This window comes from Cygnus olor, chromosome 2 (genome assembly GCF_009769625.2).
Source record: "Cygnus olor isolate bCygOlo1 chromosome 2, bCygOlo1.pri.v2, whole genome shotgun sequence".
Lineage (NCBI taxonomy): Eukaryota > Metazoa > Chordata > Aves > Anseriformes > Anatidae > Cygnus > Cygnus olor.
In genome coordinates this window covers 64,844,802-64,856,963 of record NC_049170.1, presented here as the reverse complement: position 1 = coordinate 64,856,963, position 12,162 = coordinate 64,844,802, and the positions used below count along the sequence as shown (strand labels likewise).

Below are 12,162 nucleotides of genomic sequence, written 5' to 3'. Positions count from 1 at the left end.
CTCGAGGTGAGGCTGCACCAGCACAGAGTAGAGCAAGACAATCCCTTCCCTCAACCAGCCAGCAACGTTGTGCTTGATGAACCCAGAATACGTCTGGCCCTTTTGGCTGCCAGGGCAAGCTGCTGGCTCATATTCAACTTGCCACTGACCAGAACCCCCAGATCCCATTCTAAGGGGCTGCTCCTCCTGCTTCTCATCCCCGAGTCTGTATGTACATCCAGGGTTGCCCTGTCCCAGGTGCAGAATCCAGCACTTGTTAAATTTCATGCAGTCGGTGATTGCCCAGTCCTCTAATTTATCTAGATCTCTTTGCAAGGCCTCTCCACCCTGAAGGGAGTCAACAGCTCCTCCTAATTTTGTATCATCTGCAAACTTACTTGGTGTGCATCTGAGTCCTGCATACAGATAATTTTTAAAAGCTGGCCCTAAAATGTACCAGTATAGTGATAGGTGGACCACACCTGTAACAAGGACACTGTCACACCAGCAGGATGCTACACATGTATATACAACCAACAATTTGCACCTACATAGGAAAGGCAGTAACCGTTATGCCTGTAGAGCAGCATTCACACCAGATGGACTTCTAATGGCCATGCAACAATTATTACATTAAAGAAATCATAACCCTCACAGTCATAATTATACTGGTACAAAATCCATGTGCAGACCAGGCCTTAAATCAATTTGGGGAACCTACACAAGGGATTGTTCCTGTTTAATTACATAGCTATTTAAATCAATTTGTTTAAATCAAGACTTAAGACCTGAAATCATTTTCTGTAGGGACAGTGGTTTTGTTACATGCATGCATGCTGACCTTGTAAATTAAGTCTGTGACTTTGACAGCTCACTCATATGAGCTACAGGCTTATTGTATGAATAATAAACAAAACACACTAGGGTAAATGCTTCTGCTTTGGTGGTTTGAGGAAACCAGAACAATTCTAAGCAACTATGGACAATGCTGTGGCAAACCGATAACAGTGAAGGGTGGTGGTGTACTGCAGCAGCCCACGGAAAATACCAGTCCCGGCTGCCTTAGAAATTTAACTCCATTTTAATCCCCAGGACTTCGCCACCATTACTGCTAAGTGGGCAGAATCTACCATACTCACAGAGAAAAGGACAGTAAGTTGCAATAGGCCTCAGCACAACTTACCTAGCTCTCAAATAAGCAGACAGTACAATGCGTTTAGGCTCAGCTACCCATGCCTGGAGTCACATTGCAAATGTCTTGTTATGTTGAGCCAGTCTTAAGCCTAAGAGGGCTTGGATGGCGGGAGCAACACTGGGAAGCTTGGCAATTCTGTGATTTTATTCGCCCAGCATATTTTCCTTTCTCTGCATTCATCTACACATTCTTTCTTAAATCTTCTATTTAACATTGTCCTGAAGCTCAAAACAACAGAGGCAGGACCAAGTCCTTCATCTGCAAAGCTCTCACTCAAGAGAAGTCCCCCCATCCTTGACTTAGACCACCCACCACCACAAGTCCCAAAACCCAGCAACATAAAAGAAAGTCACTGAGATAAGGGCGTGGGGACGGACCAGATAACTCAATACCCCAGCAGGTGCTACGGTGGCCACTACAGATCAGAGAAGAGGCACAAAGCCAAGCGAAGAAGAAAAATAATAATAAAAGATCTGTTTTCTTCTGTTTTCTTTGTTATAGGGCTCCATCAGCAAGGGACACAATAATTTACTCCAGAAGTTAAACACTTACAATATTTAGCGCCGGCACAGCTGTAGCTGTATAAACATATCTTCTCATAGAAGAAAACCACGTTACACATTTTCTGCTTGTTCAACAGCATCCACAATACCACGGTCCCATTTTAACCATATCAGTGCACTCTGCAGACATGATTGCACAATCCTCTTTTAACAGAACTGGAATAAGCATACCTTTTTCTGTAATTTTAATTAAATGTGAAAAACACTAAGTTACCACTTGAATAAAGCTGGTTTACACCTTTAGTTTCAATTTTTTTTAGCAGTCTTTAGCTTAGAAAAGCAACTAAGCTAACTAAACTCTTTACTTAGTACTGCAAACCAAAAATGGCTCACCCAATAAATGAATCATACAACCTGCTGCCTGTGATAGCTACTCTACAAATTGTGCCAGTATGAGAAACCCAAGAGGTGATCCTCACTAACACAGCTGTGCCAACAGGTACATATGTTTACGCTAGGACAAGCACGCTTTTAGCACTAATAACTGCTTTGTTCATAGGAGATGGTTTTGCTATTTCCAGCCCTTTCCTAGCTAAGGCTACTTCCTTCAGACAGATCTTTGCCAGCCATACCAGCAGCTGTGCCTAGAAGAGCTACATCACTCTTTCAGCCATTTTCAACACCAAACCAAGATACGATGGCATTGCTAATGCTCCTGTGCTGCTGTTAGCACTGACAAGGATGCTCTGGAAGGACCTGTGATGGAAATAGCTCTTTCCATCTGTCTGCTAATCTCCAAACAGCAGACAGCAGGAAAAATAGTTGTACTTGCCACCACTGCTAACACCAATGTAAGGCCTGAATAGTCAGAGATGAGTAGTGTTCAAAGCGCAGAAAAACAGATAGCGGCCTCAAGACCTTGCCTACAAAAAAAAAAAAAGTCCCCTTTCAAAGAAGAAAAAAAGTCTGATTTCTCATCAAAACATTACCATGCTGACTATGGGCTGGCTAATGAAGCCTGACAAATCAAACACTGGCAATTCCAGATGTTACCACAGCTGTCCCCTAATCTGCTGAAGGTCAGAGCCCCAGCAGCGGAGCAGATGAAAGCAGGGTGCCCATGCACCCCGCATTGCTGGTCAATGGTAGAAGCATGGCTGAGGACTTAGGCAGGCATCTGTTTCAGCCAAGACAGCTACAGGGCATGGTACTCTCTGACAGATCCTCACCTGGTTTAATGCAAGGACTTCGATCGCAGCTGGCTGCTCCTTAGTCTAGGTAAATTTGGGTGCGTTACTGCAGTGCAAGTTCAACACCCCAGCACCCCAGTCCACTCCATGCTGGGCATCCAGCCTACACTACTGCCACAACAACTGAACTGGCATTTATTTTCATGAAATACAAGCAGAACAAGACAATTGGGAAAAATGGAGAAGTGTCTTTGATTTGAAGGCCAGGAAGGAAACAAGTTTGTACCCAATCCCACAGCATCTCAGGAGGAGTTTTACAGGAACAGCACTGGAATTAAAGGTCTGCTGTACAGAGAGAAAAGGGCAAAGAAAGAGTTGGACTATCCTCTGCATTTTTTTTTTTTAATGCACATGGTCATCACTCAAGTGGGATGAAGGCTTGCAGCTGACTGCCAGCACGGTCTTTGGAGTCACTTTCTCATGTATGCCATGTGCAAAAAAGGCATTGTAGCCTTTCCTAGCTCTGCAGACTAAAGATAGACAGCACTTCATCTGACTTTTTCTTTTGCAATAAGATGTCCATAATTCACATTTAATATGCAGCAAAGTCATCTGCCTTCCAAGCACAAGAGCTCATTCTGCTCAATGTCACTGCTGGTAGGTCAAATTTAAACTCAGTATTGCAGGACGAACATTGCATTGCTATTAATAATAAATAATTGTGGTAGTATTTTACCTTAATAGAGCATCTTATCGCTTTACAAAATCTGGACCACAAAAGCAGATCCACAGCTAGAACCTTGCAACCTCTTAATGATTTGTATAGGTGCAAAGGAATGAGCAAATGAATTACAGATTACGTCAGATCTGTGGATTACTTCACTGTAGCCGATGATCCTCCCACTTCAGGAGGAGGTCCAGCATTTCAACATGGGGCTCTCACGAACACCTTCCTGACAACAGGCCTGTACTGCTTGCCTGCATAATGGGACGGTGAGGATCCCAGCAGCACAATTTATGTTCCTCTCTAAATGAAGATGCTCCCTCGTGACCACAATCAAGTATAGAAGCACCAGTCAGCAAACAAATTTAAGGGATCTTAAGAGGAACAAACTCTGGTGGACAGGGAAGCCATATCGTGCCTGTACAGTCCACAGATAAAAAGGGCTCCTACCTGGCACTACTATGATAAAAACATTTCAAAAAATAACACTGTGTAGACACAGCTGTGAATAGGTACAGTGAATATTCAGGACATAACTTAGCATTTCTGCCCATGACTTAAGATGAGACAGGAAGCACAACCACAGTCAACAGGGTAACATCTCCAGAGACATGCTTGAAGAACATCTGGCATTTGGTTCTCCTCAAAAGCAAAACATTTGCTCCCCAGAAACATTTACATGAACCTCAGAAATAAATTCTCTTCAGTTGAGTTGACTTAAGCACCAATGCAACCAGAAGCACAGAAATGGCTGCAACTTCCCCTAAAACTTAAAGATGAAATACCATCAAAGACTTCTCAGGACCACCTGCAGCAAACCATTTCACGTGATGCAGCAGCTATTTAGCCATACAGAGCAAGTTTCAGTCAGGATCTGAAGTCGTATTTAATTGAACAGGGGCAGACGGAGAGATTACGCTGAGAAATTTCACGTGTTGACAATTTTGCATGAGGTGAATCAGAGTGACACTGTATCATCTGAACCAGGACCTCTTCAGATGCTAAACACAAGTAAGGATCCTGGTGACACATTTTATCTTTGCTTGCAAACACATCCCCCATTCCTGGTCAGGCTTGGGACCCAGCAGTATTGCTGATGCACACAGGCATGGGAAAAGCAGACCACTGCTGGCAAACACGCCAAATGTTTCTACTCAGTGAGAGGAGAAAAAACACCCTTACTCAAACACTCAGACTGTTTTCTACGCTCATCCAAATGCTCACCCAAATGTTTCTCGACCACCAAGCAGCAAGTCAGCTGGGACATCAGCTTTGCATTATGCAAGCACCTAGCTGCCACAACTACAGGGAATTAGTACAAACAGCAATACACAGAGTAACTCCTAGCAAGCTGGATAGACTAGAGGCAGGAAAGAGGAAGGCTCCGATAGCCCCATCTTGTAAAAACAAACAGGAATTAGATTCCTTTCACAGAGAAGCAGCAGAGAACACCAGTGCCTTTCACATAAAATGCCACAGGTTTTACTTTTGCTTTGGGTCATTGTCCAAAACAGCCCCTTGTTTCAGGTTCTCTCTTGAACTTGCCCAGCACTGGTCTAGCTGCTAAGCACTGCAGAACAGAGCCAGACCCAGCTCGGGAGCCTGTTTCTAACAGAGGCAAGCAGAAGATGCTAGAGGAAAAGTTAATATGCCAAGTTTAAAGCCCTATTTCCCCCCATTTTCTACCTCTCAGCTTCCAGGAAGGGATATTTTGGGAACTTCCTCAGCTAGGGTTGTTACTCACACTTTTGTGTTTTAGCAGCATGCCTAAAACATATTTACAGCAGCAATACCTGCCTACATACCTGACATGGTAGTGAAAACGAAGCAACTGTGTGCTTCCTGTGGCATTGTCCAAGCCCACACACACAGCTGCATGGACACCTGCTCGGCCCCACTGCTACCTCCAGCACCCGAAATAGGCCAGCGAGCTGAAAGGGCTGAAAATTCACCATGCAAACACAGGCATACGATGGAGACACCAGCAGCTGCTTCCCTGTGCTCTTTCTTTTTGATAACAAAACCGCCCCACATGAAAATAGAGCTCTGGGCAACAAGTCACTTTGAAAAGTAAAATACAGGTTAGAAAATAAAATTAAAAAAAAAAAAGAGGATTGGTCCCTGTATCCTCCCAGGCCAGATATCCCTCTGTCCACATGTAACCCAGACCAGGGTGTATCAACAAATTATCCACACCTTTCTTCAGTCTTTTCTGCTGCAATGCAGGACATCATTTTCAGTCTTCCTGAAGCCTCCCTCTGTGAGTAAAACCTTTGGTTTCTCTGCCCATGTGCTATCACTAGCTGCCATACCATGCCTCTTGTGTGAGGCCTCAAGAGAAAAACAAACAAACAAACAAAGTTTGTTTGCTTTTTTTTTAAAAAAAAAAAAAAAGACCCCCATCCTTTCCTTATGATAGAAACTAATGTTTTTCCAGCTTTTGTTTTCCTCAACAAAGGACAGACAGCATTGCCCCTTCTTACCAGAGGATTTTGAACCCTTCCCACTTGATGAATGCATTGCACTCCTCCCCTCGAAATGTCAAATCCAGGGGCTTAAAGCAAAACCATCACTCCCTGGTTCGCCGGTTCCAGAGGCATGAAGCACAAAGCAGGACCGGGAGAAGGAGCTGGGAGCTGTGAGGTACTCCTCTCAGCAGTTCAGGAACTGCCACTTTTGTCCCTTGCTTGTATCTGTGTCAACACGCAAGAACTTCATTTTTACAGATCCAGTGCTTGAATTCAGAAATCAAGCAGTAAGAAAAATCACCTCTGAAATAGCTGGGGGAAAGAGGTGCCGATCGGTCCGGATATAATAATCCTTTGAGTATGCACTCTAAAAAAATGCTGTGCATGGCGTGTTATGGCGTGGTTAATCGCTATTTTATGATTATCCCATGTGTTTTGGCCCATATTCTACTACCCGTAAGGCATGCAACTGGCCAACGTTGGGGGGCAGGAGGGACCCCAATGGAGTGGTGATGATGGGGATGTGTGTGTGGCGCAGTACCACCTTCCTTTTGTTGTTCATCATCCCTCTTTCCCTCACAGCCTGCTGCTCGCAGGTTGCATCAGCGAGCCCCCAGCAGCACCTCTCCCAAACCCCCGACTCCCCCATCCGCAACACCCAGCGGGGCACAAAGCACCCGGATCCCCTCGTGCGCGGCAATGCCGTTTCTTTTTTTTTTTTTTTTTTTTTTTTTTGGGTGGGGGGGGTTTCTCCGCTTTGCTCCTTCCCCCTCTCCCCCCCAAGAGGAGCTCACCCAGCGTCTTGACGGCCACCTGGCGGGTGAGCGGCGGCGGCAGGTTGATGCACACCAGGTCGACGTCGTGGTGCAGCAGCACCTCGTCGATGCGGCTGGTGTGGAAGGGCACGCTCAGCTCCCCGGCCAGCTCCTCCGCCTCCTCGGCCGTGCGGCCCCACAGCGCCTTCACGGCGAAGCCCTCCGCCTGCAGCAGCGGCACGATCACCCGCGCCGTCAGCCCGGTGCCAAACACCCCCACGCCAGGCAGCATGGCGACGGGACGGGACGGGACGGGACGGGACGAACCCTCAGCACCCCGCCGCCGCTGCTCCGGGCGAAGGGGGACGCAGCCCCCGCTGACTGCGGCCGGCAGCAGGCCCCGGCGCCCCGCGGTGCCTCAGTTGCGCGGCGGCCGCCGCCATGTCGTAAGGGGGGGGGGAGGAAGAGGGCGGGGGGGGCTCAGCGCCGCGCCCCCGCCATGTCGAGCACGGCCGCCCGCAGGAGGGGAAGGGAGGGAGGCGGGGGGGAGGGAGGGAGAGGGAAGAGGGCGGAGGCGCAACCCCGCCTCCAGCCGGGCTTTCACCCGCCCCCGCCTCTCCATTGGCTACTGCTCCCTCGTGGCTCTGCCCCTCTGGTGCCCGTGGAGGCTGAGGGCGCACGGAGGACGCGTTAGGGTTCCTCAGGCTCCTCGAGTCTCCGGCATTCTTTAGGGTGCTCCTGCATTTTCGCAGGGACGCTGACTCTCCCCAAAACGAAGAGGTTTCTGCTGCCTCCCCAGGAGGAATGTGCTGCAGTGTCCTCCTCATAGAATCATAGAATCATTAAGGTTGGAAAAGACCCCCAAGATCATCTGGTCCAACCGTCTCCCTACCACCAATGTCACCCACTAACCATGTCCCTCAGCACCACGTCCAATCTTTCCTTGAACACCGCCAGGGATGGTGACTCCACCACCTCCCTGGGCAACCTGTTCCAATGCCAGACTGCTCTTTCTGTGAAGAAATGTCTCCTAATTTCCAAACTGAACCTCTCCTGGTGCCACATGCGGCCATTCCCTCTAGTCCTATCACTCATCACCTGTGAGAAGAGGCTGACCCCCAGCTCCCCACACCTTCCTTTCAGGTAGCTGTAGGGAGCAATAAGGTCTCACCTGAGCCTGCTCTTCTCCAGACTGAACACCCCAGTTCCCTCAGCCGCTTCTCACAGGACTTGCATTCCAGGCCCTTCACCAGCTTTGTAGCCCTTCTCTGGACACACTTCAAGGCCTTGATGTCCTTCTTGTAGTGAGGGGCCCAAAACTGTACGCGAGTACTCGAGGTGTGGCCTCACCAGAGCAGAGTACAGGGGGACAATCACTTCCCTGTTCCTGCTGGCTACACTATTCCTGATACTATTCCTGATGCTAGTCTTTGTTTGTAGGCTGCTCGTAAAAGCCCCCCCCCAAAAAAAGTCATAGATAGGTGAAGGTTTGCCTGGCTGCTTGCAAAAGTCGACCAAAAGTCACCAGTCTACAGGTCTGGAGGAGATAGGTGAAGGCCCAACAGAAGTTGGTGTCATATTCCTATTTGTAACTATAGACTTTTCATTATTTTAGTGAGGACAAGTTTATGAAGATCTATATCAGGTCACTGTCTGGAAAAATTTTCAGTAAGGCAGACGAAATGGGAATTGAGGACTAGGGAGTGAAATTATTACACTCTGCCAAGTCTATCATTTTCCCAGAGAGAATTTTTGCTTCCTTTACTTTTCAATTTTATTTATTTATTTATTTATTTATTTTCAAGTTAGGGTAACATAGTTTTGCAGAGTTACACTGAGCAAGCAGCACCTAGCCTGGAGAACCCCAGTTAGCCAAGCCAAGCCCTGAACAGGTGACAACTCCCAGTCTGAATTGGGGCTGCATTTCCCCCATGTGCTGCTGGGACTCATGGGCATCCCCATACCAGTTTGTTCTGGAGCAAGGTGCGATTACTGCTTAATTAACTGCATGAAACAGGGCAACCACCCTGTATTTGCTTGTCCCTGTGAGCACCCAGAAGGGCTGAGGGAAGCCAGTGCAGGATTATTTTGAGTAACATTGACTGTGTCCTCTCTGAAATACACACAACTGCCAAGATCGGTGACGGCAGAATCTGTGCTCACATCCACAGCGCTGCTTGTACTGGCTGCTTTCTGCTGACTTTACTATCAAATCCAGGCAAGATTTATTTATTTTTTTCGTGTGCAAAGCAGGAGAGGTTAAGGCAGCACCAAAGTGCTCTGCTTTGAAAGCATGTCTAACCAGGACTGAGGCTTCATGGGCTGCATGTATTCCATGAACCTTGAAGCCTCCCGTGTTTAGTATATCTTTAATATCTTTCTATTTCTAGTCTGCCAGTCTCGTCAAGAGAGCCAGCATTTCGTTCTTATGGCTGCTACAGCTTCCTTCAAGGAATACATATGCACATGGATTTCTGTGACAGACGATAATTTTGATCTTCTGTTATGTTTTTCTTAGCCTGAAATAAATTATTGGCATAAGCATAAAGTTGCTTGTAGAAAATAATAATAATAATAATAATAATAATAATAATAATAATAATAAACTTGAGAGGCTCACATGGCCCTTTTCTGATTCTAAATTCTGTAAATGAAACCAACTTGCAGGAAATAAGAAAAGTGTTGCAGTCATCATTTTAATCCTATTACATATTTCAGTTGAGTTCTGCAGCTCCAGGTCACTACGCTATATACAATGAACAACATCACCGACTTTATGTGAGAAATCCTAACTTAATATCTCCTCTACAGAATTCTGGTAGTGTTGTTTGCAAAGATTTGAAACCATCTTTTCAGTTGGATGCCAGATATGTTGTGGTACTTTCTATAGGACTATATTGTTTTCTTCTTTATTATATTTTGGGAGTATAAAAATCAAAAATCCTTGGGGGTTTTACTTTTTATTTAACTATTTGCACTCAACTTTTATTTAGTTTTGTATATAGTTTTATTATTATCAGCCTAGCTAGTAAATCAAAAATACTAGACATAAAAAGATATAGCAAAGGATGAAAGGATCAATCAAGCGTATGTGATGTGCAAATGCTTGTTATCAGTTGGCTTAAGTAAAATGCAGAAAGTTAGTGGTCTTCCAGATCAGCCCTTAGCAGATAAAAGTCCTCAATCTACTTTTCAAATGTGTGAAGGTCTTCCCACATGTCGCTCAGGTTTCTGTCCAGAGCCCACTGAAGTCACCAGAAAGATGTAGATCCATCTGATAGAGCACTGGGATCCCAAACTCTTTCATTCTTACTTCTCTGCACTTAAATTCTGCGCTTTTTTTTGCCCCTTTTTTTTTTTTAACATTTATACTCAGACTCCACAGCTGCATTTCTCAAACATCTCATACATCAGCCTGAACAATAGAAAGAGCTGGATAATACATGGCTTCTGCAAAATCATGAAATGGAGCTCACTGTCTCTCCAAATATGTCTCAAATCCCAGGATTCCAAGATTGATTAACTAATTTCTACATGAACCAAACATGAAGCAGCAGTGAGTTTTCATTAACTAGTTGGCTCCTGATGGGGAATGAGGTTTGTGTTCTCCACCACTGGACTACTATAGCTTTGAGACTGGAAATTATTTGCATAGAGATAATAGTGCTTCAGAGAAGAGGAAAAAGCAGTGATTCAGACCTCTCTGGTTCTCCCACTCAGCTTTACTGAGTCATCCATAGTATTAGAAACGATCTGTGAGCTGCATTGCTCAAGTCCTTTTTTACATTTAACATCACACAATTTGCAGTTCTCAGGCCAACTTAAATGTGATCTTGCAGACAGCCACACACGTTTTAGTGTCTCTTTGAATGTGTTTCTACTGAGACAAGCCACAGTGGGTTCTTGCTGTGGGATATAAGGGTAGGAACTGCTTTAACATTTGAGTATTAAATGGTCCAAAGTGCAGTGGAGAGCACTAGACAAAAGTAGAACACGTGCTAGCAAAAAGCTCATAATGCATTCGGCCATACATCGATCTGGTCAGTGGGTGTTTTGCCCATACCTAGATTTGCGGAGCCCATTCAGTACATTTTAAGAGTTTATTCTTTCCCAGTTGCCAAAGTCATTCTTTACAAGATTTGTATGCTGAGTGTAGATGGGCTGTAAGAAAACCAGCGAGTCTTCAAGAATCTACATCGTTAACAAGATACTTCTGAAGGCATTGGTACTCTGTTCATTAAGTCATAGAGAAGGATCTAAGCAAGTACAGTTTCCACTCTTGCACAATATAAACATCCTACGAAGGAAGACAAGTGTGAGTATTCCAACTTTACTTGCATAGAAACTGGTGCTCAGAGAAAAATGATGTTCTCTCTTGGGTCCTCAATTTCTGGGTGCTTGAGACCAAAATGCTAGTAGACCCTTGCAATTTTGGCCTAGCTGACTTTTGAGAGCTCCTACCAGGACAATAACAGACCATTTTCCTGGAGAGCTCAGGCTGCTCCAGATGTTCCTACCAGGCAGCCAAAGACCCTGGACAAATGCAATGGACTGGGCAGCAGTAGCTACAGTTTACTAAGCTGCCTTAGCAAAGTCATCACCCCTGTCATACAGAAGTAGACACGTAGAGAAGAGGATTCTCATGTTGGTACTTTGCTGGAAAAAAAAAAAAAAGTAATAACAGGGTGAATGAGTCATATTGATATTTTTAATTCTGAAAAATGATTTTGAGCCTAAGCAGTAGTTTGTGTCACATCACACCTGTTTAGTGCTGTGCAAATAGCTGTAATGTGCTGCAGAAGTTATTGTTATTACAGGGATAGAACATTCCACACCATTTGCATGGCAGCCGAGATGTTTCTTTGGGATGAAAACAGCAGAGCATCATCACTTCATTAGTCACGTGGGAGTGCGTGACAGCAAGCACGTGTAATTTCAGGGCTTCTCAGCCTTCCCATGCAACACGTGTTTTGAAAGAGTTCAGTCGAGTGGAAACCCACTTTGATAGAGGAATGCAGCGCAAGGATGCTCTGCGCTGTGGTCAGGCAGTCATACCCTTGTCAAGTATCTTCTCTCTGGAAGTAGCCAGGACTTCAGCAGGACTTGCAAGAAGCCTTGAGGGAGACAGTTATGGGACAGGTTTTAAAGAAAAATGTATCTGTTGCAGGAATCATTTTTAAACACCCCACATGTTAAATACTGCAGATTTTGGAGAGCCCTCCAGCACACTGCAAATCAGCTCTACTTCATGATGGGAAACCTGCTGCTGCTTGACAAAGACCCAGTGATTCAACCTGGGTAGGCATGAATTTCTTTGTACTTGTTGCAACAAGCCCAGGCACCATGTG

At 45.5% G+C, this 12,162-nt stretch overlaps 1 protein-coding gene across 1 annotated transcript in view; it reads right to left on the bottom strand.

Annotated features, from left to right (window-relative positions):
• Positions 1 to 7,347, bottom strand: part of GFOD1 (glucose-fructose oxidoreductase domain containing 1) — a 69,640-nt gene extending 62,293 nt beyond the window's left edge. The window contains exon 1 of the mRNA XM_040547937.1: positions 6,854 to 7,347. Coding sequence (XP_040403871.1) covers positions 6,854 to 7,106 — 253 coding nt within the window. The 5' untranslated portion in view covers positions 7,107 to 7,347. The remainder of the gene's footprint in view (positions 1 to 6,853) is intronic.
• Positions 7,348 to 12,162: the final 4,815 nt, after the last annotated feature.